The sequence below is a fragment of the Sander lucioperca genome, chromosome 10 (assembly GCF_008315115.2).
Source record: "Sander lucioperca isolate FBNREF2018 chromosome 10, SLUC_FBN_1.2, whole genome shotgun sequence".
Classification (NCBI taxonomy): Eukaryota; Metazoa; Chordata; class Actinopteri; order Perciformes; family Percidae; genus Sander; species Sander lucioperca.
This window is the reverse complement of record NC_050182.1, coordinates 9,982,288-10,008,987: the sequence shown is the minus strand read 5'-3', so window position 1 is coordinate 10,008,987 and position 26,700 is coordinate 9,982,288. Positions and strand designations below refer to the sequence as shown.

Genomic DNA, 26,700 nt, shown 5'->3' with positions numbered 1-26,700 from the left:
ATCAGAAGTCACAAGAACAAAAAAATCAGCTGTAAAACAGTGAAGTTATGAGCAGCATTTACAAGCAAATATACATAATGAATGTTTCTCTGAATGTTTCACTTAAACATTAGGCGGAAATTGAAAGATTGGCATCGAAAAAGCGAGTCTGATTAGACTATCAAGCTTGGTTAATCTATGGCTTTCTCTACATGTACAGAACTAGGAATTACCTTTAAATAAAATAGCTGACTAATGTTTCAAGATGGGTGTTAGTTTTGGCAGGTATTAACACACAGTAGGTTGTTTTTCTGCATGAACTGAGATGTTACATAACATGACTCCGCAGTTGCACAATGTGGAAAACTGACTGAAATGATGAAATGTTTATTACTGATATTTTGTCTGCAGGTGTGTGTGTGTGTGTGTGTGTGTGTGTGTGTGTGTGTGTGTGTGTGTGTGTGTGGGTGGGTGGGTGGGTGGATGGGTGCCAAGGAGAGGCAAAATGTACCCATCGTGGTTCATAAGCTGAACAGGAATGATGACCTGGGTTAGACTGTTGTCTGTAGAGAGTATAGTAACTCACTAGACAAAATGAGCCAGTGTCTGGTTGGAGGTGAATTCCCTGCTGAGGCAGCATCAGACAGTCATCTGGCTACATCTACTGGACTGACGGGAAACTTCAACTGTACTTTCCAGAGTCAAAGACTCAAAATTTACGGGCTAAACTAAAAATGAAGTTATAAAATCATTGTGGAAGGAGAAAACTTAAAGTTGTGTTGGTTGGTGTGTGTGTGTGTGTGTGTGTGTGTGTGTGTGTGTGTGTGTGTGTGTGTGTGTGTGTGTGTGTGTGTGTGTGTGTGTGTGTGTGTGTGTGTGTGTGTGTGTGTATGGCTGTGTGTGTGGCTGTGTGTTACCTGGTATATCCTGAAGGGGATGTATCTGAAGCCTCCCTCCTCGGTGGGATATTCCATCAGCTTCCTGTTCATGGCCCAGAACTGGTCAAACTTATCTATGACAACACAAACACACAGGTCAGCAATTGTAAAATGTCCCAATGATTAGATATGTTGATTTGATAGTATCTTCAAAATCCTTCCTTTTTGCAGTCTGGAAAATGGCTGCATTTTAACACTGTCATCTGTCAATTGGATTCTCCCTTTATAAGTAATAGAAGACTAGAGACACAAACGATATTTAGCTTATCTTCCACATAACTTATGTGATGCTTTCACCTCAATGTGATGATCATTGGTACCAACGGAAATGTGTTTATAGCACTGTGTATCAAAAGCCGTGAAGTGCTGAACGATTTGTTGTCTTGTTTACCTATTCTTTGATTCTTAGGGCCCTATTTTAACGATCTAAGCGCACGGGTGAAGTGCCTGGCGCAGATGCGTTTAGGGCGCGTCCAAATCAACTTTTGCTAGTTTGACGGCGGAAAAAAGGGTCCGTGCGCCGGGCGCATGGTTCAAAAGGGTTGTACTTAGTGTCTTCATTAATTCATAGGTGTGTTTTGGGCGTAACATGCAATAAACCAATCAGAGTTGTCATCTCCCGTTCCCTTTAAAAGCGAGTTTGTACCTTGGCACATCGCTATTATGATGGCGGATTTGCACCGTAATGTTTTTATTTGTACTCTTTTGCATGTTTGTGTGCTGCTGCGCTTCCCTGTGTGTGTAACAAGCATAGTGTGCGCGCGCTGTGCACGAGCCTAGGCGCATTTTACTAATTTGCTGTTAAAATAACAATGAAATGCTGCGCTATTGACTTTAGACCAGGTTTTTGTTGGTCAATGGTGCGATCACTCTCCCCAGCCTCAAGATAGCAATACGCCCAGAATTCACCTGAACACACCTCCGTGTAAGACCAGCACGCCCTTTGGCTATTTAAACGACTTGGGTGCTGGACGGGAAATTGACAACTGCGTCGGTCTTATGGCGGATTTCCACCAACTGCGGAACGGCTCCGTGTTGGCTCCGTGTTCCGCCGTCCTTCAATACCCACCAGGTCCGGATTTGTTTCGGAACGGCTGCGGCCATGACTGACAGCTGAAGTCACGAGGACCCACGAGATCTCACGAATTCACGTATGATCGCGCGACATAACAGGATGTAGGTTCTATAGACAGAACCACAAAACCAACAACAGTTTGTTTCCATTCCGACTTCAGGCCTGTCTCCGCCCATTATGACGTTTTCAAGGTGTAGTGCAGGGAAATGTGATCCGCCGTGAGCACGGTGTATTTTATTTTGAAAATGAACCGGATGTTTTATTTTGCTTCTGTGCTCGACTTCCTGTCCCGCACTATCTGCCCTGTGCTGAATTGCTGCGGAGCTCTCCGGCGTCCGGCAAAAATAGAAACTCTGCGTATCTGCTCCGGAGGGCTGGGGACCGCCGGAGCTGGGACGAAATCAGTGAAAATACACACATTGACTTTAAATTGACTCCGTCGCAGTTCCGGAGCGGATCCGCAGCCGTTCCGCAGTTGGTGGAAATTGGGGGTTAAACTAGCAAAGACACTTGCGTCGGGCTTTGCGCTGCGCCAGGTGCAAGATAGGCCCCTTTGTGTCAGTGTCCTTACTAACTTACTAACACAGGAACTTCAACCTTGGTCCTATGGTTTAAGGACGGCCGTTCATCATCAAAAATGATTCCACCCAGCATGTGCTGGTTTCAAAACCTACATCTCCCTCACCTCTCGCTTTCACATAAACCTTCTGAAAACATTTCTGTTTTCTCTCAACTGGATGAAAGTACGAGCCATCCCCGTTTCTCTCTCTGTTTCTGGTCTCTTTTGGACGTGAAAGTTTTGGTTTCGAAAAGGTTTCACCTCTCACTTTCATGTGCAAAAGGTGAGACCAACTCCTTGTGTTCGATTAGTTCATAGGTATTCTCCGTTTCTGTGTGTAATGTAGTTACAGATAGTTTGACAGCGTGAACCACACCCTGAACTTTCCAAAACAGTTCACAGAATCAACCATTAGTCTCCTAAATGAACATGTTTTCCTTTCTTGTATTAAGCTGTGCCATTGCTCTCTCTATTAGTTTCAGGGGGAAAGTAGAAGAGAGATAAGCAGCTGAAGTTTTGTGGGTTTGTCTGCAAACCTGTTCAAAACATTCTCAGCAACACTTGCACAGTTTTGACATTTGCATGACAATTAAGTACTAAGCACAAATTATCTCCAGTTCGTTTCCTGGCCACAATTTGCATTGCACTGCATTAAGTTGACTTTCCTGTCAACTTTGTTGTGAACTGAGTATCTTATCTATCTACCTATTTATCTTTACTTTCACAAACAGCAGCTTAACATCTGGAGAAAATGCCGTAACTAACTAAAGAACTAAAGAGATAATAAATGTGTAAGAACGTAATTCATGTAAAAAATAACAGCACAAATACTGTTTTCTGTCTTAATATAAGAGCAGCAAACGCAAAAGACAAATACAGTGTAATAACAATGTGTGTCAACTATGTAGGAGTGCTGTTGGCATTATAATAAAAGCATGTCTGTTACGTGGCTTGTTCTTTAAACAATGGATAATACATTTTTGAAACAAGTGGCTTTGATCTGGGTAGGTCTTCATCAGGGTTCAAAAAAGAAGAAACTTTAGTCCATCATTTAATATATTTATAATAACTACAACAAAAATAGTAAATAATAAAGGAGTTTGTCGATCGACAGAAAATGAATCTAATGTAACTGTAAAATGGAATATTGTTTGAGTTATTTAATAAAGCAAAAATGTCAAATATTTGCAGGTTCCAGCTTATCATAAGTAAAGACATGCTGCTTTTTTCCATTTAACATCATTTTAAATTGAATAAATTTTTTTGCTCCATAGTTTGGACCCAAAAAAGAAGACATCTGAAGGCAAACTGAACTGATGAGCATTCTTTCACAATTTTAACATTTAATAGACTAAATGAAATTATTGAAAATAATTGTGAGTTGTAAACCTATAAATAACATCATTTAACAGAAACTAGAGTTACTGTGTGCTAATAATGACCAACTCAAAAGGAGGAGAAGCATGACAATTATAGATCAAAACAAGGTGACACATTTATAACTAAGTGACCCAGAGCGCAGTGACTGGTGACCAAAGTGTTTATCGTTGCCGTCTTTGATCAATTTGACCCGCAGAGATTCCAAGAATCTCACACCACGCATTGAGTGTTGCTTTTCAAAGACAAGCTCAAACCCCAAACTTGGGCATCCATCCCACACACCCCCGACCCCCCCAGCTCCTACTGCCACATCACAAGCTACCAATGCTTCAGCCCCACTGCCCCAGCTTCACCTACACAAAACCACTGCAATCACAACCAACAGCCAATAAGAAATCAACCTGTCTGGACAGATGGGTGGAAAGGGAAGCTGGTGGGTGTTTTTAGGTGGGAGACCTTTTGGAAGTTGAGGCTTCAAAGACTGCTATCAGAATAAAGGCAGATGTGTGGATGTGTGTGTGTGTGTGTGTGTGTGTGTGTGTGTGTGTGTGTGTGTGTGTGTGTGTGTGTGTGTGTGTGTGAACAAGGAAGGAAGTGAAGTCTATTTGGATGTATTCTTTGTCTCTTTTCAATTATAAAAACTATTTGCGTGTGCTAGCTAATGACATTAAATATGATTGCACAAAGTGTGTGTGTGTGTGTGTGTGTGTGTGTGTGTGTGTGTGTGTGTGTGTGTGTGTGTGTGTGTGTGTGTGTGTGTGTGTGTGCAAGCATGCGTGAATCTGCGTAAGTCTGCAAGCTACAGGGAGACAACTTATGTGCATCTAAGTGTTAATGAGTCAATGTGTGTGACTTCCCCAACAGCTGCTTGTGGTCTTTCTTCTTTGAAATATGTGTGTGTGTGTGTGTGTGTGTGTGTGTGTGTGTGTGTGTGTGTGTGTGTGTGTGTGTGTGTGTGTGTGTGTGTGTGTGTCTCACCGTTCTGCAGGCCCATCCACAGCTGTTTGTGGTCTTTCTTCTGCATGTCGTTGACGACTTGGCTCTTGTGCTTCAGAGCGTCGGCCTCCTTGATGCTAGACATGAAGTGAGCCTCGATCACAGAGTTGGACGGACAGTGGAGCAGGTCACGATCTGGAAAATTCTGACACATGCACAAGAGAAACATTTTATTTTAAGCTGCTTTCTCTGTGTTTTTTTTTTTTGTTTTTTTTTTTTTTTTGCCACTAGAGGGGAGGAAGAGCTTCACAACAAGCTGGCTGACAAACAACGGTTTATTCACACATCCACTGTAGCAGACACAAAGCAACATTACCATTTAATGGAGTTGTATTTGTATTCACGTGATAATGTACGTGATATAATGTCCAATTTTCAGTCTTGTTTCTACTCTGTTTTGGTTATTTTATTTGTATTTATTTTTTAAGTTTAGAATACAGTTTAACACAAAATACATACAATTTACATATAGAATATAAAGACAGATACAGTATTTTGGATACTGTACATGAACACACACACACACACAGGTTGACTTTTACCTTAAAGTGCACAGTGATGCTCCAGGGTAAGACAGTGTTGGACGCATGGAGGTCAAACAGAACTCCAATTGGATAGTGCCTGGAACCAGGAAATCATGTTACTTACAGTACAAGTGTGACTGCCCAGATGCATCGCCTGTTTTATCAGCCATTTAGGGACTGACAACAACATCATACGACATCCATATGAAATGTTTTACTTCTAAACACTGTGGATCTGTTTTCAAAACAATGTGAACTAAAATTAAAAAAAAAAAACATTTTGTAGCAACGGTCTTGAAATGATTAAGGGTCTTATAATGAGCAGCAGACAAAATTGACGTCAGTTTTTGTTATCTTTCGATGTTTGTTTCTCTGGATGCTGTGTGTAAACTTCGGGGGTCAGTTTACATTTCACTCCAACATTTTGATTTGTCACTTCCTGTGTTTGAGTCAACAGTGATTCAATGCTTTTCTTATCACAGCCTCAAATCAGATGAGTGTATTGTCATGGTCAATCACACTCACTAACAATGTTATGATGTTTTTCCATGACATGGAACCTGCTTGACTCAGCTCGACTCTACTCGCCTTTTTTGGTTTTCCATGATGAAAAAAGTCCCTGGTACCTGCCAACAGGTACATTTTTTTTTTGGTTTCACCTCCGTCGAGGTTCCAAGCGAACTGAGGCGATACCAAAAGGTGACGTGCCGCGCTCGCGTCACACATGAGGCAGTACTATTGCTGCGTTCATAGACATCGGAAAAACATGTTTCCGAGTGAAAACGTCATCATTCACATCCTTTCCTGTGGGAATCAGAGGTGGGAAACTCGGGCTGGATTTTGCTAACCGAGTTTCCCAGTTGGTGACGCGTTGTTGACAACTGACGTTTGATGGAGGCGAATTTGGTTCACTGAACATATTTCAATGACAATAAACTTATTTACTGTGGACAAACGCCTCTGCTGAGAAACATACACAGACATAACATGTTTCAAATTATTCATAAATAGGCCTATGTATAAAAAAAAAAAAAAACACATTATCCGTGTCCTTTCCCGTTCGTTGTCCTGCAGATAACACAAACACCTGACGATGTGCTGTTTGTATGCTCGCATAAGAAAACAGCAGCAAATTATTGTGGCCTCCATGTTTTCACACACCTGATGCCCTAGGCTACGGCCAACCGTTGGTGGCAGTCATGCAACAAGTTGTTATGCCAAACGGCAATATAACAGAAGAAGAAGAACACGCATCCCGACCATGGATGTATTAAGAGAACTGGATACAGTGTTCGGCGGGAAGCCCCGTACATTCCAATGAGAGTGCTCAAAAGCGCATAATCCCATGATCCCGACCATGTGAACGCTGGCAGTCGGAAAAACAACGTAATCACGGGGGGCGGTCCCTGTTATTCCCAGGTGGCATGAACGCAGCATAAATCTGCAATGGAAAAATGAGGACGGGGCACCGCGGTCGAGTCGAGTCGAGCCGAGCCGAGCTGCTACTAGCAGTGGTTAAGCGCCATTAGTCATTTGTACGAAATCTGTAATTTACGAAATGTCAAAACTAACTAACTAACTCCCATTACAGGTTACCAGACCTTAAAATAATGTCTTAAAAATGGTACGTTTGTCTAACCAAACCAAATGTGTTACATTTACAATGAATAATAATTTGCAATTAACAATAAGAAAAGAAAAACAGCAGAACGTCACATTTGAGTGGATGAAACATCCAACTGAATGAATATCAACACTGACATATGTTTGTTATTTTTTTTTTTAATGTATTTTTCTCAAGTTACTGGAAGTGTAGTCTCGCTTTGCCAGACCCTCCCTCCAAAGCGCGCTGAAGGAGGGTCTGGCTACTCAACATAGCATTCGGGGATGGGAGGAAAACGTGCTCTGGTCTAATGGCATTTCTTTAAACCAATCACAATCGCCATGGGCGGCGCTAAACTCCCCACAGAACCACTGCAAAATATTTGTGCGAGAGAAAACTCAGATTCGACAGGTAGTCTGGCTAGCTGTCTCAATTTACCCTGCAGAGATCTGAAGAGCAGTCAAAAATAGTCCTCATAAATCCACCAAATTTAAAAGTCCAACACAAAGAAAGCGGAAAGAAACGGAAAATACATGCATCCGGCAAAATTTCCTGCAGCACCGGAGCAATCCCGGAACTGGAACGTCAAGGATATAGACTACTGGTAGTGTGATGCTACAGTACTGTAGACCAGGCTCTTCATCATCTGTGTTGCAATACTGACACCTTGTGGCTGAACTTTGTGCCTGCTGGCTGTTAACTGGCTGTACTGCTGATCTCTGTGTGTGCGCTTCTCAAATGTACTTTCAAATTCGTGGGATTTTTCCCTGTAATAAATTATCCATATATTTCACCACCTTCCACTGCAAGGCACTTGCTTTTATCTGACACAGTCATAATCAAATAGGTGCCGCTTTCTTCCGACTTTCGGTAACGCTATGATGCCAGGCGAGGGGCATGGACTATGTTGTGTTCAATTTGATGTGGAATGTCGGGATTTCTGGGTTCCCAGTCGGAAACTATACATGTCGGGAAATGTCATGGTCAGAAAGATATAACCTTATTTGCTCTATGAAAGACATCAACAAAGACGAAAACTAAGGACATTTACTCGATAATTTAATTTTATTTTAGTTAGTTTTGCAAACAGACATTACAGTTTTAGTTTAGTTATCGTTTTTTTGTAATTCCTCGTTTTTATTTTTATTTCAGTTAACGACAATGTTTTTTCCCACCTAGTTTTCGTTATTTCGTTCGTTTTCGTTAACGATTATAACCTTGTGTGATTCTGACTGTGTATGGCATTTGTTGGAGATTGCGGATGTTTGTACTTGAGGCAGTACAACAAGGTACACAAACAAGGTGGAGAGTATTAAAAGTCTCATGAAAATGAGTTTAAACATTTGGGGAAATAGAAATTATATTTATTTTCAAGCTGACGCACAAACACAACACACAACTATGAGCCAGGTTACTGCTGATGGTGCTAGTTGTGGGAGTACATTTCTACAAGAACAGGACACATTAAAAAAAAATTATATTCATGATAAGAGAATGAGATCTGATAAATAAAATGACACTTACCTGCTCTTCTTACATGTATTTGGCATACATACCACCAAACAATACGACCAAAGACACAAGGTAACATTTTCACCAATGTACCAACTCAAAAACAATATGCATTCACACATACCCAACCTTTCCCCTGAGAGAACTAGCAAAACCAGTTCATCTAACTACCGTTCTCTCACCATTTCAGTGGCGTCCCCTCGTACTCCAACCACATCTCCTCCACGTCATCGGTCCTCACCACTTTGTGGAAGTGTTTCTTCACCTTGTCTGTAACCAGAGTCAAGTAGCTCACCCTGGGTAACAACAGCTGAGACAGCCAAGAGGAGAGAAAAAGATATGAATGATCAAGTATTACGTAAAAAGAGACTATTGACATGCTATCATTCATTGGCAAAGTGCTTACATCGCTGTGGTAGAGAGCTGCAAGCAGAGATTTGCAGTGGAAGTGGCTGTGCTAAATGCTGAGGCAAAATCTTCAACTTGCTCTGTGTTGTCTTTAGTTTTTTCAGTCTCCGCATGGGATTTATGTAGCTTCCAACATGTATCTTACATTTTTGAGGTGCGCATAAGCTACAGTGTGCTTCAAACACCCTGTAATGCACCAAAAAAAAAACACACTCGCAGACGATCGCTTTTTCTGGTCTGACCGTAGCTTTAGAGGCTACAGCTCTTAAAGTACAACTGAGTATTGTTTGTGCGGGTATTGACTTAAAGCAGGAGCCTTGAGTGAAAAGCCTCTTTCTCTTCCAGCCAGTTGGCCACTATTCAATATGAGCAGCTACCAGACTGACAAAGACAGTGTGCATTGAGAGCAATAGTGTAATAAATCAATTAACAATGATCCGGGTATCCCCTAAAATATATCACTGAGAGCGTCCTGACAGGGAACATCACTGCCTGGTACAGTAACAGGAACAAACAGGATGGCAAGGCCCTGCAAATAGGGGGCTGTTCGGCTGAACATACAATAGATTGTGTCCTACCATGCCTAAAGGATTTTTTACACCAGGCGTTGCAAGAAAATGGGTAGGAGAATCATAAAAGATCCAAACGACTCAAGTAACAGCCTTTTCTCCATGTTGAGGTCGAGTAGAAGGTAGCGGACACACCAGGCCAGAATTTAGGAATTAAAGCTCAGGAGAAACTTCTAGGCGCAAGTGACAATTCAAATTGATTGATTGATTGATAACATTTATAGTATATTTTCTCAGTAGAAGTAACTTTTCATCTGCTGATGAAAAATACTGGACACAGTGTTTTGTGATATGCTAAACATGAAGTCATCTGGTATGTCTCTGTGTTCATCCTTACATACTGATGTGAAATACAGAGCTGTAGGCTCAGATGGGGCTTCCAGGAAGCATGGAGGTGAGTGTCTTAACGTGAGTGGCAGGCAAAAGTTAGGTCTGGCCTCAGGATGTGTGGTTCTGCGAAGTCAGAGAGCAACTGCACTTACATAGTAGGGCTCGGCCTCTCTCTCAGTAACCTCATCCTGGTTCAGAATGAAGCAGGTGGGGATCCGGCCGAACCACACGTCTCTCAACACGTCCTTGTCATCTGCCATGCTGCTCCTGCTCCCAGTGGTACATAAAGAATAAATTCCCCAAACACAAAGACAGACTCCGAGGTCCAATGGCAGACTGATTCCTGCATTGAACAACACAGCAGAGCAGACAGGCGAGCATTAATAATACATTTGGCAACACAGTCCACAACACCACAATAAAGTTAACAGTCCAACACAAGATAGTTCCACACTAACTCAGCTTTAGGTAAGCCACATTTGGCTTTATTAATTCGTCAGGGGAGTTATTACAACGTTATAGTCCGGGAGAAGAGAGCGACTCACCTGGTAGACTTTCAAAACTGTCAAACTACGCAGGTGTAATGCAGAAACTGACGTTAGCTTGAGGGCTAGGTAAGCTAACTTAGCTTGTGAAAACATAGCTAAGAATGGGTTACAATAAACAAATTGGCTTGCTTCCTGGGTATTGTTTTTACTGTCCACAAATAAAAATAACTTGTGTGCGAGGAAGAGATGTTGATATGTGAGAAACCCTTACTTTTTGTCGATGTTTTGCAGTCGGCTTGAATGGAAGAAGGGCCGTGACTGTCGATGTTGTCATTCCTCTGCTGTCACCGGAAAACAGCTGAAAACCCCGTTCACCGCAAAACAGCCACCCCTGGCGGACAGCTGCCTTTACTGCACCAACGACAAACATTAATAAAGTAGCAATGTTTCTGAAATTAATGTTTATGCACGAAATAACTTGCACGTTTTAACACGACCGTGGCTTATGTATTGTCACATAAAACTATTGAATTTGTAAACCTATTCGAAGACAATGTTGGTAACACACAGTAGAGGGCAGCAATACGCCATTGTAGCGTCTAGTCTACCTTATCCAAAAAAAGAAAGAAAGAAGAAAAAGTGGGATTGGTCAGAGTCAGGGTAAGAATGCCAGAGTAAGCCAATCAGAGGCAGAGTAAGGCAGGGTAGGGCGGGATATGTCTTCGGGGAAAAATACTCCGTTTACGGGGCTGTTTGGATTTTGTTGTGGCTCTAGTAGCTTCAAGAATGGATAAAATTTTGGAGGTGGATAACTTAGAAATGCGTCTTCGGGAGCTGGAGAGTCGTATATACGGGGAGAGAAGAAACAAAAGTGGAAAACCCGTCAAGGTTCGCTGAGACTAATGTAGCTATATCCTGATGAACGGGTGGGGGGGACTAATAAAAAAGCTAGCTTGCTGTTAGCTTAGCAGAGCTAACGATAGCTCTGTCAGTGGGATTGAGTAAACGCCCTTTCTATTTTATGCACATTGGCTTTACAGCAATAGCTAGATGTTACTAGAAAAGCATAGCATGCTGTAATTTATGCTGCCATGACGGTGTATTTTAGCATAGTCATGCCTATAACTAATAATGCAAAAGTATCAATCGATAAACGATTAGATGTGATGGACAAAAACTGGAGCTAGTTTTAGCTTAATTAGCTGTTGCTACTAATCAAACAATGCTCTAACCTGGGCACTTTTGTAGTCATACACAAGTGTTTTAGACCTGTTTCATATAATTGTACATTGACAATTGCTGGGTTTTGGACAGTTGCTCTGAACACAACAAGTCTATTTAAGTTATAACAATGGACACTCCTAGGAGAAAGAATAAGTAAATACTTGGGATAAAAAAAATAAGATAGCCTGTGTTAAAGAGAACATATTATTATGAATGTAATGTAAAGCAGGGAGAGGTAGTCATTAAAAGTAAAGGCACAAATGATGGTCACATCGATGTATTATCTCAGGGTTGAGTTTGATACTTCACTAACATGAACAAAAGTCACTGGTTTCCTGGAATTTAGGAAAACCTATTTTTCAATCGAAAATTCTGGGGTATGCTTGTCAGCAATACTCATAGGTGTACATATTTTCTTTAGCAAATTGGCCAAAAATATGGTATGGTCCTTTTGAGCCAGTTAATGTAGCGTGTTAGCATCATATGATGTGCTGGATCACTTTTAACCAAAGGAGCATTGTAGATTCTTGATAGATGTTGTATTTTCGGGGGGGGCGGGGCTAGTGCTAGTTTTTGTGTCCTGCTTAAAACGTGTTTTTATGTCTCTGATAGTTGACTGAAGTTGACCTTACTAACGTATTGTTCAGTCATGTACTCAGAATGAGATACTGTGATTGTGCATAAGCAAATGGCCATGATTGGCCAGCATACTGAAATTTCTCATGTTCCTTTTGAATGTAATAAATCTCCATTCCTTAAAGACATGACACACTTGAACTTGATTTTGTGTTTTTGCACAGTATTAACTATTTGCCACATATTGCACAGAAATGCTCATACACATTGATTCAATTGTATGACTTTCATGTACACTTGTTAAACACTAACATTGAATGTAATCACTGTCCTTTGTCCTGCAGTGCACTGAGTCTTTGGCCAGGATTCAGGCTGGTCTGACCAATACGGCCAACAAGAGAGAACGAGTGAAGATCCTGCACAAGAAGAGTGAGTCGCACGCTGCGTTGTATATCCATCCTCACAGCCTGGATTACAGGCTTGTTGTAACTGTTTATCTACAATATTGTTATTATTTTTCCTTGGCATTTTGCATTTATTTCCTTTATTTAGTGGTCAGTGTATAGATAGACAGGGAAACATGGGGAGAGGGAGGGTTATGATGTGCAAGAAAGCAGTGGTGGTATGTAACGAAGTACATTTACTCAAGTACTGTACTTAAGTACAAATGTGAGGTACTTGTTCTTAACTTGAGTCTTTTCTTTTCATGCTACTTTCTACTTCTACTCTGCTACATTTCAGAGAGAAATATTGTGCTTTTTACTCCACTACATTCATCTGACAGCTTTAGTTACTTTACAAATGAAGATATTTGCACACAAAATAAATGTAGTTTATAAAATATGATGTTTTATTATAAATTAAACTACCCAACAATATAACGGCATATAAGTCCAGCTGAAATGATAAAAGATTAAACAACTTAGTTGATTGACAGAACTGTTTGGATTGTTTCCAGTTTCTAAAATGTGTGGGTTTTTCTGCATTGAGCACTTTTACTTTTAATACTTTAGGTTCATTTTCCTGATGATACTTACATACTTTTACTTAAGCAACATTTTCAATGTAGGACTTTTACTTGTAACAGAGTATTTTTACAGTGTGGTGTTAGTACTTTTACTTAAGTAAAGGATCTGAATACTTCTTCCACTACAGCAAGAAAGATCCCCTGGCCCGGAGTTGAGCTATGGCGTTCATGTAGTATGTGCATTAACAATTTGGCCACCGGGCCCTCTAAATATTTAAATATTTTAGAAACTTATGTCATTCACAGTGCCCACTGAACATTAAAAAGCTGACATAAGATGCAAAAAAATGCTACCAAGTGCATTTCTGAAATTCCAAATGTCATAACAGTGCTTGCAGTAAATGTTTCTGTAGTCCGACTTTAGACTGTTGGGTGAGTCTTTAATCCTAATGATTGGTGTTGTGGTGCAGTTGAGGACCTGCTGAAGTACCTGGACCCCCAGTTCACGGACCACATCTCTGTACCTGACGCCATGAAGCTGGAGTTCATTCTTGCTGGTAAGAACCAGTAGGCCTGTCACAGTTATTACGTAATTGTCTTATTGTCCATTTTTTTTACATAATCGCGGCGTCTTTGTTTAAACGCAATTAATTGCTGAAATTAGCTAAGGTCTTATGACTGGTAATTGTTGATTTAGTTTAGATTGTAATTAAATAAATTATTGGTCCGACTAAATATTTTTATTATTTAAATTGTTAGTTGTTTGCACTTAGACACTACACGTTCATAGCAACAAATATGACAAGGAGGGGATACAGAAAAATGTTTTTTATGATAATAAAGAGTTATGATAATAATGAGGCGTGGTTTACTTCATAGGCTGTATATTTGTGGTATTGTATTATCTTGGTCATATAACTGATATAAAACCAAGAATACATACATATTTTTTAAGTTGACTGAAAGAGACAATTATTTCTGAGACAATTCATTGTGCAGCAACATTTGGAATTGTTACATCAAATAAAAATTAACATCTATTTACAACTGTAATCAAAATGAACTCAGGCAGTTTCTTTATTTTAGGCTTATATTAATTTATTGTATATGAAGACACATTGTATTTGTAATTTTAATGCTTAATGCTATAAATGTAAAATTCAATGTTGTGTCAAGTTATCACATGAAATAATAATTATTAGAGCATATATCAGATTTTTAAATCACCAAATATTTGTATCGATATCGACCTTAAAAATCCTAATTATCGGTCGGGCTCTAATAATGATTTTATTGTGGCAGACTAAAAGAGTAGCTCACTTCTGATTGGTGATGCTGTTGTGTATTTGTCTGCCCAGAGGAGGACTTCCTGCTTTCCCAGGCTGCTTTGCTGGAGCAAGTCAGCAACACGCAGCCGCTGCTGGACAGCACCTACATCCGAGGTGAGCGTCACTTGGCAGGAAAGTAAGCAAAGCAAGGACAGAGCAACCTCGGCTCCGTGGTTTTAACCCTGACCGCAAAGTAGGAAGGATCTAGGGCTGGGTGATATGGAGAAAATCAAATATGACAATATTTTTGACCAAATACCTCGATATCGATACCGCAACGATATTGTAGTGTTGACTATTGGTGCTTTCACAAAATATTTACTCAATGAGATTTTTGATAAATAATCATCAGTAATGTGGATATAATGACTAAGTGGGTAAAGGCAAATAATAGAACAGCTAGAACAGCCTGTTAAGTTCAGAAAATGACATCACTTTACTGTAATGCAGCCTTTAAAACCAGGAAAAGACAACACTTATGCCATATTACGATATTACAATATCCAAAATCTAAGACGATATCTAGTCTCATATCACGGTATCGATATAGTATCAATATATTGCCCAGCTCTAGAAGGAGCTCATGTTTACTGCTGTTTGCCTGTTTGATAGCCAAGTGTCTAAACGTGAAGAAGGGTTACGGTTTAGTGGAAGTTTGTTGGACACTTTGGCTTGTTTTTTTTGCTTTTGTTTTAAATCTATCAAATCATGTTTATTTGCTGGAAGGAGGTCTGAGATCCAGGACTTTAAACCACTGCTAACTTGTTTGTATGAAATGTAAACCCAGAAATGAAAGAGTGACGTTTAGTGCTGAAAGGGGACTGAGCTCAGCTGTATGCACTCAGGTATCTTGTAGGGAACATTTGACCCAGTTCATCATAGAATTTACTTTTATGTTGCTTTTTTATTTCCAAAATACCATCACTACTACCTACAGTATCAGCCACTTCTAATACATTTTCTATCCATTCATACCATTTTCTTTGGATGCAGTTTCCCTCCACACAATATTCGTACCATGTCACGGTGATACTGCCAACACTACACACATTCGGCAGTATTTATTAGCAGCATGTCATTCATTCTGCCTACTACAGTATACATGATTTAAGGGTTTTGTTATTGGATTGATTATAATTTCATTTCATTTAGTTAATCAGTGTTGTTAGCCTATATTGGTTGGATATAACATGGATCTGTGTTGCTCCAACTCCACACATGTCCCTGACTGCATGCTATAGTCCCTGTGGGTACGCGATCTGTGTTGCCCGCATGATCTGATACACGCATGCGCATAAATACGTAGTAGAAAACATGACGGTTTCCCCACACTATTTGTACCACGCATGCGTTAAAGCACTGGACGGCCAGGCAGCACAATTGCCGGCATATTTTTGTAGGCTACATTTTATGTGATTCATTATGCAGTTCACGGCAGGTCTGTTTTATAAAGATATTTAAATGAAGTACTTATTGTCACTGATCCAAAACCGCATATCGACGTCCGTGTACTACGTCTTGGCGACATTGTTATTTTTGTGACATGTAGTGTGGGGATGTTGTGATGTTTTTAAACGTAGCTTACGCTATGCATTACGAGCTGTTTACGTGGTCGCCAATCCAACGTAATAAAGGAGTTGTTACATGAACATCCATCATTTTGGTTACATGTGGAATGAAGTCTGAGTTTTTCTGTCACTGCAAACCCTTCAGTTTCCTCCACACTCACACACAGTGTAAAACAGGATTATCATCGTCGCATACCGACAGCCCCTGTTGAAACATTTTGTCATGCTTTAGAGAGAAATGAATGTAACTAATCTTTTTTTATGTGACTTCCTAGGCTTTTTATTCAGTAGCGTAGTGTTTTGCGGTGGTGTTGTACAGCTGCTGGATCGGTAGAGGAGTGTTTGTTCCTTCAGGACTGTGTTAGCTGTGTGTTTCTGTTTCCCTCAGATGTACCGGAACACGCCACCAAGCTGCAGCGCCTGTCACAGATTCACATCAAAGAGCAGGTAACCCCCTCTTTCTCTTTCTCTTTCTCTTTCTCTTTCTCTGTCTGCCTCGTTTCTCTCTTGTAAGATTGTATCTGTTGAGCCAATGTTTGTCTCTTTTACAGGACCAAACTGAGGCTCAGTCCCTGGAAGTGAAGAAGCTTTTTGAGGAATACAACAAAATGGTACTTTTTCTCCTCTAATTTGTTTTATATCATTGAAATAAAAAAATACCATAAGACAAAGTATTAAACACAAAAACATTGTAAATTTCACATAATTACAAACTTCTTCTGGTACTCTCTTATCTCTTGTGGGATAAAAGTAGGGCTTCAACTAACCATTATGTTCATTGTCGATTATTTTCTCGATTAATCGATTAGTGGTTTGGTCTATAAAATGTCAGAAAATTGTGAAATTTGTCGATCAGTGTTTCCCCAAAGAACCAAGATGTCCTCACAAGTTTTTTGTCCACAACTCAAAGATTTTCAGTTTACTGTCACAGAGCAGAGAAGAAACTAGAACATATTCACATTTAAGAAGCTGCAATCAGAAAAATATTCCTTTTTTAAAATGTATACAGATTTTACATTTTCCCCTCATACTTTTGTCTGCATGGGTACGGAGTTGGCATTGAATTTCATTTGAAATGGTATTAAAAAGGTCTTTTAAAAGCCTTGAATTTAACCCTGAAAATTTTTAATGAAAGAAATGACTAGTTGTCGATTAATTTAGTAGTTGACAACTAATCAATTAATCTTTGCAGCTTTAGATAAAATAATTATAGCACATAAGTACTTAAATAATCAATCTAGCTTTTCTTTTCTTAAACTAATTTGTCTGATATTCTTCTAAGCTGCTGAAGTTTTGGATCCACCGGCCACATATGAGATAGAAATTAAACTATTAAACTTGCTGCTCAGTTTTTTTGTCTGCCGGGACAAAGCTCCACCCACTGACCCCTGACCTCTGATTGGCAGATGTTCCTGCTGTCCAAGCAGTTCACCCAGTGGGATGAGACCCTGAGGAAGCTGGAGGAGGCCAAGGGCATTCGGCCCGTGGAGTAGCTCCTGTCAACATACTGATGAGGATGGCGATGAAGGAGAAGAGGACTGCGCTGTGGTGGGAGCTTTAGATGAGACGCGTGTTCCACGTGTTGCTTGTTCTTCCACAATAAGTCGGAAGAAAAGTGAGACAAAAGGATCACAACATCTCACTTGCATGTTTAACTGCTTATCAATTTGCCAACATTGAGTTGAATCAGGTGATATAACATTGATACCTTAATTGCCGCACCACTCCATGATATCGTTGGTTCTCAACAATTCTCGAACCAATCTTATTTAATAAAATCGTCACTAAGAATGGAGTAAATGTAAAAATGTAAAGGAACTCGGTCTCATGTGACTGTCGTCTGGAGGAACTCACGCCTATCACGTGACGTGTGGTTCAGACAGCTCGGAGATGCTGCTGTTATTTATTTTCTGACAATAGAGCTTTTTATGTTTGCATATATCAACTCAACTTTCCAACACTGCCTCCCTACGGCAGGACAGTCACAAGACTTGTTGTTCTGCCCTTTACCCATTTTCTCTCTCTCTCTCTCTCTCTCTCTCTCTCTCTCTCTCTCTCTCTCTCTCTCTCTCTCTCTCTCTCTCTCTCTCTCTCTCTCTCTCTCTCTCTCACACTCACACATATCCTCTTCAAGGCTTTAGATTTTCTCTCTGGATGCCTTCTGAAAGGATTTGTAAAAACTTAAATTAGCTTAATTATTCTTTCCTATATTCTGGATTTAAAATGTTCCATCTGTCTCATGTCATACAGCATGACTGCAGTTAACACAATAAATATTACTTTTTTCTTTCACTTCTCTTGTGTGTGTGTGTGATGTTTGTCACCTATCTGTAAACTGTTATAAACTGCAGTCAGATGTAGGGCTCTCTGTATGTGTTAATGCACATAGCCTTGTGGTTTCCAACAGGTTCCTTTTTCACAGCAACAAAGTGGCCCTGAGCAACATCACTGAAGCCCCTTCTGTTTACTCACTAAGTCATTTTGGAAAGCATCAGAAAAGTGCAGGATTAGGGTGTGAGAATGTCAAAAATCGTCACCTTCCAAAAATAATGGCCTAAGTCATTTTTTCAGGTTTTTCAGAAAACACAAAAAACTAAATTGCCTAAGTCACACGCTTGACTTAGGCCATTATACTAAAGGTGTGGAATCACAAGACCTGTTCAACTGAGGATGTAGGCAATTTTACCAGAGGTGGCCAGCACCATGAGGAGATGATTTAGGCAAAAAAATATTTTTTGTCAAAAAATGACTTAGGCCATTATTTTAGGAAGGTGACGAAATGTAAGTTTTGGTCAGAGAAAAAGCATGTGAATATAATGCGCTTTAAGGCATTATGGTGTATTCTGTTATTTGACTTGTTTCCTTTGCTGTGAAATATTTAGACACTCTTACTGTAGCTGCATATTACACTGTGTCTACACAGGTGACGTTGCATTGGCAGCAGCTCTAGTCCTCCGTCTCTGTATACTGTGGTGGGAATTCTAATAATGTACATAGGCCAAGATCTGAAATAAAGCTTCAGTCAACAAGTCTTTTAAGTCTTTATTCTTTGTGCAAAGAAGGTTCAGTACATCACAGAAGAGTGAGATAATGAACAGAGGAACCAGAAGGTACTTATGTACTTCTGTTGCTGAGCAGAAAAGGCCTGGTTGTGACAGAACTGAAAGGACAAAGAAGGTTATGGGAAGAAGCTCTGTGGTTATAATAGAGCAAAAAAAAGCTTGATGTGTGAGAATATGTGAGAACATCCTGTGTTGACATTCTTTCTCAAACATTTGTATCAAAGTAGAAAATGCAGATGCTCCTGTGCTGTTAGACCCGGTTCTACATTAAGGAATGTATCGCCCCACTTCCTTTAATGGCCCCAGACTATCACATAAGGAAAATGCAGAAGAGAGCAAGACACACTGAGAGGGTTAATTGAGGGAATACTTGTAAGCCGGCGACATTGTAGAGCAACTCTTCATTTTCCCTTACGTACTTCACCACATCTTTTGCACTGATTCTGAAGGGGTTGTTAATGCAGAGTTTTTCACCAGTCATGTTGTACTAGAAACAAAAGAAAAGTGATTAAGTTAATTGTGACCTTAATGAGAGATAAATACAACGTGCAATGTTGTGTCATTTGAACATACAACACTCAGTAGATCATCTTGGCTATAAACTGTTGCTGCTCAAAACATCAACAGTAAGCTGGAAGGAAATTTGGAGATTTGAGGGTGCTGTTTAAAACCAACAATCGCATTGTCTACCACAGCGTCCATGTGTCCTGGTGTCATGCATAATGTCACTACTGACAACTTTTGTGTCAAAAGGTCAGAAGTATTCCTTTGAGACATTTTGGGAAATCTGCTTATTTGCTGAGGGATGTCTGTTAAATACAGTATGTAGCTAGAAAGAAGGAACAGTCATACAATATTAGAAGTTTGTATTGGTCCAGACTTTGGTGCCTTTTCTAATGAAGTAAATGGGGCGGGTGAAAAATATTTCCACAAAATAAAAGCACCTTACGTGACGTTGACGGATGTATTTTATTGAAATATACGCATTTGTTTTCCTTGGTATTAATAGATAATAGCTCTGTCCAGCTCTATCCAAGCCCCTGTTTGTTTCAAGATGGCTGCGACATCATATATTTTATTTATTGTTTGAAATGGTCTTTTCACCCCGACACCAAGTAGTATTAACAAAGAAACTGAAGCAAAATCGTTCTAAGTGTAATTTTTCTAACAGCTTCCTTACCCACTGCTTGAGAACTTTTGCAAATGTGCGCCATATCTTTCTTGCAAGCCAATGAAAGCAGACTGGGTTTTTCAAAGAGGGGTCATAGGCTATGTTTAGACGGAAACGATCTGAAGAGAAAACGCAAAAGTGGCGTTACGTTGTCACTTTTTATTCTGCGTTTAGACAAGAGTTTGGGGGGGGGGGAGATCTGCGTGCATATGGTGATGCAAAAGTGTGTGAAATGCGATGTAGTATGCACGCCAGGCGGCTAGGTGGCACTTCCACACAACACCACCAAGGCAGCGCTCCTGCGTAGAACCTTCATTCTACTTCTCTCATTAGTAGCGCTAATATATGTCAATGGCTAAACCAAAACAACAAAAGCTTGTCTGGAAAAGACGAGGAGGTGGAGTTGCATGTTTGTCTGATGATGACCGGCACAGTCGACCATGATAAGCCACAGCACAGCACCCACGGGAGCACTACCAATATCCTGTACAAACTGTACACAATTAATAGAACATAAAACAGTCTCAGAAATGAATTTAGTGGTGAAATAGCGGACAAAAAAAACAATCAATTCTAGAATCTCGCGGCTCGATTGCGGCTCATAGAGGTAGGTAGCTACATCCAGGTAGCGATGTGGCCCAGGCGGGGAAGGGAGGGAGGAAGCCGGTTCAGCCTGCTGGAGAAGCCGCTACAGCGTGTAGCGATGTGCCCCGGCCCCGGGCAAGATAAGGAGACAGGCACTGTAGCGGCTTCTCCAGCAGGCTGAACCAGCTTCCTCCCTCCCTTCATCCCTTCCCTTGCCTGGGAATGCCAAATCTCTAGATGAGCCGCAGCTGAGCCTCGCATGATTGAACCGCGCTTATAGTTAGAAAAGGTGTGGGGAAATGAGTGGTGAAATAGCAGACGGAAATTGTAAAAGGTTTCCCAATCTAGATTCTAGAATTGATTGCTTTTTTTGGTCTGCTATTTCACCACTAAATTCATTTCTGAGACTGTTTTATGTGAGAAATTAACTGTGTAGAGTTTGAATATGGACAGTTTTACAAAAATTGATGGCCAATTGCACATTTGCTCCGATATGTTGTCGGACTTGGAAGCTCCAGTCTTAGGTGACAGCCAGCTTGTGGTGGCCGGGATCGCTTGCTTACCGGCGGCCAGTGTCAGCTGGAAGTGGTTTCAGACCCTCCCACCAGCCGTTGGGCCACGCCTCCTCATTTAAATTGACACCTGTCACTTCTAAATGAAAAGCTTAATGTTAAATCGAAATGTAAAAGGTGAATCTTAAAATGTCAATGTCAAATGTAAAACGTAAAATTCAAAAGATAAAATGTCAAATTGAAAATTGAAAATTATAAAGGGGAAAGGCTAAAATAAAATGATTTCTTTTTTTCTATTTGAGATTTTAATTTAAGTATTTCCATTTAAACTTTTACATTTCACATTTCACATTTAATTATGGCATGATTTTTGAATGATTTTCAATTTGAGCTTTGTTTTCTCTTTGGACTTTCAATTTGAATTATGAATAAATATATCTTCCATACGTTGTAGCCTACTCTGGCTCAAATGAATGCCTACATATGGTCATCGAACTATAACAACCTTATCACATTGTCGAAATCACTTAAATATTGAGCCATTACATTGAAAATCTTTTAGATAACAGGAGCCTATAATTTCTGTAGCCTACTACCTGGACGCCTTTTTCTCGTCTCTCTCCATACCGCTGTCTTCAGACTTTTGCGTTTTTACCCTTTAGACGGGGACGTGACGGTGGAGCGCTTTTAAGATTTCCACTCTGGAGGGTGGTTTCACTTCTTTGCGTTTTTAAGCCCCAAAAACGCCGTTGCGGTATAAACGAAAGGCACATCCGATAAAATATTTTTTCGTTTTCACCCGCGAGCGTCATCATGTAAACAGGGCCTTAAAGAGACAGGCACTAAACTAGAGCATTTCAGACAGAGGGTGAATGCAGGTATATTCAGACAGACAATAAAAGAAAATAAAGTGTTTTTTGTAAACACATTTTCTAGTAGACACCTAAAATAGTATTAATCTGAAAATAAACATGACATGTCTCCTTTAATGAAAGACTGGAAGCAAGGTAAAACCACTAGCCTGGCTCTGTTGAAAGAAAGAAAAGAATCTGCCTCGCAACACCTCTGAAGCTTATTAATTCAAAGATATATTTCTTTCTTTTTAATCCGTTTGAAAACTGTGGCAACCTCACGGTGAGGACAAGACTCAAGGAAGTCGCAAGAGAACTCATAAAAACCAAAACTTGTCGTTTTTATACTTCAGTCCTTCCAAATAAGTGTATTTCCCAAAATGTCAAACTATTCATGTAAGCCTTGGTCTGAACTTAATAAAATGTGTCATGCTTTAATAAATTGGCAAGGCAGTATCAAAAATGATGATGGGCCACTTTTAATCAGCCACCTACCTGCAGTGCAAACCTCACTCCGTAACGCACATAGGTAGCAAGGTGTTCACAGTTGTTGAGGAAGACATTATACCACCCACACTTGGCTTTTCGTTTGTTGATGCGCGCGGTCATTTCTGCCTCAGTTCCTGCCTTGTACTCCTTTCCTTTCTTGTCCTTGTATCCATCGAGGTAATTGAACACCTCAGGCTCCTCAGTCATGTCCAGTGGAGAGAAAACACAGGAAGGCTTCTCGTCTATAACCAGGGAATAAATTATTAGATGTACAGTATGTAAACATTTACATGTATACTTATTTCTGTCTAAAAGCTCTTTTTTTGAACACAAGCCTAGGACTCTTCACTAGTGTGCTGCAAATGTGTTTTCCATGTTCAAACTTTAGTTTAGCATGTTAGCATCCTTGCATTTGCCAATTAGCACTAAACACATTTATTTATTTTTATTATAAATAATAATTATTAGATGTACAGCATGTAAACATTTACAATACGTACTTATTTCTGTCTAAAAGCTCTTTTTTTAAACACAAGCCTAGGACTCTTCACTAGTGTGCCTTTACCAGGCTCAGTGCTTTATTAAGCTAGATGCTAACAGCAGATGTGTTTTCCATGTTCAAACTTTAGTTTAGCATGTTAGCATCCTAGCATTTGCCAATTAGCACTAAACACAAAGTACAACAGAGGGGGATTATAATTCGCTTTGTAGGTATTTCATCATACACCCAAGTATTAGTCACATTAACATAATAATGACTCTTGCCACTTTTCCGCCTCTCTCCATGAAACATGTTATTTGTATCCAAAATAGAGTTGTGATTTTCCTGCTCTACCCTGAGACTTTCTTCAAAACCCATCCCAAAGGTTTCTGGATTATCAGAGGAAACAACACACATTCATGCTAAACTCATGCTCATCTTCCAACAGTGTTTCTCACTCTGCTGGAAGATGTTTTAGTGCATGATTGTTGACATAATTCCAAGTTGTGGAGGTAGCTGGTCTGAGCAAAGCATAACAAAATCACATTCAGCATATACTCCATGTACTGTATGGTAAAGATGATACTAGATGATATCAAACACCTGAGGTTTGTTGTATTGTTGCTCTCATTGTAAGATTGAATTGATTTACTGCCTTTAGAGTTTCTAAATATACGTACTTATGCGTTCAAATATGTTCTGCCCGTCTTTTTTACCAGGGAGTTGTCTGTCGCCCACATAGACAGCATAGTGCTGGTAGTAAATGCTTTTCCCAAAAACCGTCTTACACCTGGGTTTGAAAGAAATGATATCTCCAAACTGGAACTGTTAAAGAAAGAAATGGAAATGGAAGAAATTTATTTACTGATATGTTCTAGAGCACCACAATACGGCATAAATACAATACTGAAAGTTATTAACTTACTCCATTTATGTCGACTGTAATCACCAGCTGAAGGATCACAGCCACCAAGATCAGCTTCCTCATTGTTCCAGCAGTGAACGGCTGTGATGAACATTACAATGCTGTAAGGTTATCTGAAACTGATCGTTTACTAAACTCATTTGATTTTACAAGTAAAGACATTTTCTAAAAAATTCTAGAGAGTGGAATTTCATGCACCAAAGGTAGTTCATATTCTGGATAAGAATACATAAGCAGACACAATAGCTAAGTTTCCATCCACTTGTCAATCGAATTATCTAAAGTTCGGTAAAAAAAGTCATGCGAATAAAGCTGGTGAAAGTGTGTTTCCATCCAACGGCTTTAAAGCGAATAAATGCTGTTTTGCGATCAAATTGGTATATTGAATTGATTTTAGACATCTTAAGGTGTTTCCATTCATTTTCGCACTGAATCGCACAACATTCAAGCAAACATTAGCTATGTTTCCATCCACACGTTTTTATCCGAATTAAGTGATATCGAATGAAAAATGCCTTATGGAAACAGTAAAATTCAGTTGAATTTCATGAATATCGACTCAAAGGAAATACATTCGGTCTCATCGGATTTTATCTTGATCGATATACGGCTTATGCGTTAAATGCTGATGGAAACGTTATTTGCCGAATAAATAATGAATTGCGATTAACTTTTAGGTCATTTTATGTTTGCAACCCGCCACAAAACAAAGTTAAGTTTTAGTTCATTTCCGCCCAGTATTTCCGCACTGTTTGCACACAAGCGGGTTGTTGCTGGTGTGTCACCAGAAACCAACCCGCATGTGTGCAAACAGAGCGGAAATGAACTAAATCGTCTTCTTCTTTGTTTTGTGGCGGGTTGCAACCATAAAATGACCTAAAACTTAATTGCAATTCATTATTTATTCTGCAAATAACGTTTCCATCAGCATTTATCGCATAAGCCATATATCGATCAAGATAAAATCCGATGAGACCGAACGTATTTCCTTTGTGTTGATATTCATGAAATTCAATCGAATTTTACTGTTTCCATAAGGCATTTTTCATTCAATATCACTTAATTCGGATAAAAACGTGTGGATGGAAACATAGCTAATGACTAAAGAATAATGCTTCAACACCACAAAAACAACATTGACTCAAAATGTTTCCCACGGAATTTAAGTATTCAAGCAATGAGACTGAGTTTGAGGAAGGATAGATAGTAGAAAAGTAATAAAAAGAAAAGACAGAAAGCAGACAGCGGACAGATAAAATGATGACCTACCACGGAGGTGTTGAGGAGATGAAATAAGCAGTACAATCAAGCTTCTTGACACCCTGACACTAACACATACACACACAGACTGTTTCAGACTGTTAACCACGCGTGCTAATTATGGAACCAGAAAACAAAACCGAAAGGTGTTTTTGGTGGACATTTGAATATACGTAGCGTTGTATCCAAAACTGAACAATTGGAACATTTGCTAACGGACTCAAACCTTGACTACCTGTGTCTCACTGAAACTTGGCTAACTCTTACAACTCCTTTATCTGTATTTAATATCCCGGGTTATAAGGTGTACAGACGACACAGAAGTCAAGGGAAAGGCGGTGGGGTTTTAATTTATGTTAAGAAGAGCATTCTAAGCAAACAAATAGATATGAATGAAAACACCCTGGAGTGTGTGGGGGTTACTATTACATTGTCCCTCGAAATGTCTTTTGTTGTCTTTGCAGTTTATCGCCCACCTACTGCCACAAATGATTTTTTTAGCTGTTTATCTGCAACCCTTAAACAACATGAAAGAAAATAAGTTATACTTATGGGTGACTTCAACTTAAACTGGCTTGATAAATCACGCAGAAAAAAGCTTACGGATGTTGCAAAACCATTTAATATGGTACAAAAGATTTGGGAAAATCTCAGCCTGTTCTGTGTGTACTTAACTATCGACCTCCTAAATACAACAAGAACTTCATCGGAGATTTTTCTGAATTATTGTCTGAAATCATGCCGTAATATGACTAGATCTTAATTGTAGGAGATATTAATATTCATGTATGCTGCCCTACGAATCTGCTGGCTAAAGATTTTTTAAATCTTATTGATGCTTTTAACCTTACACAGTTTGTAAGTCGTCCGACACAGATCCATGGCCACACACTAGATCTTGTTTTGTCATGCAGTTTGCCTATTTTAAATATCGAAATATGCAAATGTGTTTTTTCTGACCACACACCGGTTTTATTTGACGTTTCCCTTCCCAGCATTAATACTGTTAATGCAATGTGCTCCGCCTTGTCAATGCAGGATAATTAAACCTGCCACTGCTGCCCAATTCTCCGAAACGTTTAACGATGTTATAGAGACTATATGGTCCTCCACGTGTCTAGGTGTAGATGAGCTGATTTCCTCTTTTTCACACACACACACACACACACAGAAGAAAGACCAAAAGCAGCTGGGGAAGTGATACACATTCACTTATTTCCACTTAGATGCACACTTGTCTTCCTGCAGCTCGCACACTTTTAAGCAAATTCATGCATGCTTGCGCACACAAACAATCACATATATACTATAATTTGGGGTGGCAGTAGTGGCCTAACACA

General features: G+C 39.7%; 3 protein-coding genes and 1 long non-coding RNA gene across 5 annotated transcripts in view; 2 read left to right on the top strand and 2 right to left on the bottom strand.

Moving 5' to 3' along the window:
* The window catches only part of atg5 (ATG5 autophagy related 5 homolog (S. cerevisiae)), a 43,855-nt gene extending 33,095 nt beyond the window's left edge, over window positions 1–10,760 (bottom strand). Inside the window, exons 1-6 of one of the 2 annotated variants that reach the window (XM_031298483.2) lie at window positions 10,633–10,760; window positions 10,026–10,216; window positions 8,749–8,876; window positions 5,470–5,548; window positions 4,910–5,072; window positions 897–991 (exon numbers count right to left, since the gene is read on the bottom strand). In XM_031298483.2, coding sequence (XP_031154343.1) covers window positions 897–991; window positions 4,910–5,072; window positions 5,470–5,548; window positions 8,749–8,876; window positions 10,026–10,133 — 573 coding nt within the window. In that variant the 5' untranslated portion in view covers window positions 10,134–10,216; window positions 10,633–10,760. Of the gene's footprint in view, window positions 1–896; window positions 992–4,909; window positions 5,073–5,469; window positions 5,549–8,748; window positions 8,877–10,025; window positions 10,217–10,418; window positions 10,438–10,632 lie in introns of those variants that run through there. The other variant, XM_036006049.1, reaches the window with a different exon arrangement.
* A 278-nt stretch (window positions 10,761–11,038) lies between these two features.
* dctn3 (dynactin 3 (p22)) lies at window positions 11,039–18,042 on the top strand. Its single transcript, XM_031298495.2, has 7 exons — window positions 11,039–11,249; window positions 12,506–12,590; window positions 13,599–13,685; window positions 14,487–14,570; window positions 16,413–16,471; window positions 16,576–16,635; window positions 17,431–18,042. Exons 1-7 carry the CDS (start codon window positions 11,148–11,150, stop codon window positions 17,515–17,517), a joined length of 564 nt encoding a protein of 187 aa, XP_031154355.1. The 5' UTR covers window positions 11,039–11,147; the 3' UTR covers window positions 17,518–18,042.
* Window positions 18,043–18,124: 82 nt separating this feature from the next.
* LOC116049107 lies at window positions 18,125–19,053 on the top strand. The gene is made up of 2 exons (XR_004104811.2): window positions 18,125–18,556; window positions 18,821–19,053. It is a non-coding gene; the product is annotated as an uncharacterized LOC116049107 (long non-coding RNA).
* Window positions 19,054–19,078: 25 nt separating this feature from the next.
* LOC116049101 lies at window positions 19,079–25,458 on the bottom strand. Its single transcript, XM_031298494.2, has 5 exons — window positions 25,370–25,458; window positions 24,101–24,181; window positions 23,856–24,000; window positions 22,701–22,936; window positions 19,079–19,573 (listed from the first exon to the last, which is right to left on the bottom strand). The coding sequence occupies exons 2-5, from the start codon at window positions 24,161–24,163 to the stop codon at window positions 19,397–19,399; spliced, it is 621 nt and encodes a 206-aa protein (XP_031154354.1). The 5' UTR covers window positions 24,164–24,181; window positions 25,370–25,458; the 3' UTR covers window positions 19,079–19,396.
* Between the last annotated feature and the right edge of the window lie 1,242 nt (window positions 25,459–26,700).

Bases quoted from the DNA above. Each gene is read 5' to 3' on its own strand.
- dctn3 (XM_031298495.2), top strand. From the start codon at position 11,148: ATGGATAAAATTTTGGAGGTGGATAACTTAGAAATGCGTCTTCGGGAG. The intron at 12,591-13,598 runs GTGAGTCGCACG...GTTGTGGTGCAG, and splicing joins GAAGATCCTGCACAAGAAGA to TTGAGGACCTGCTGAAGTAC. The intron at 16,636-17,430 runs GTACTTTTTCTC...TCTGATTGGCAG, and splicing joins TTGAGGAATACAACAAAATG to ATGTTCCTGCTGTCCAAGCA.
- LOC116049101 (XM_031298494.2), bottom strand. From the start codon at position 24,163: ATGAGGAAGCTGATCTTGGTGGCTGTGATCCTTCAGCTGGTGATTACA. The intron at 24,001-24,100 runs GTAAGTTAATAA...TTTCTTTAACAG, and splicing joins TTACAGTCGACATAAATGGA to TTCCAGTTTGGAGATATCAT. The intron at 22,937-23,855 runs GTACGTATATTT...CCCTGGTTATAG, and splicing joins GAACATATTTGAACGCATAA to ACGAGAAGCCTTCCTGTGTT.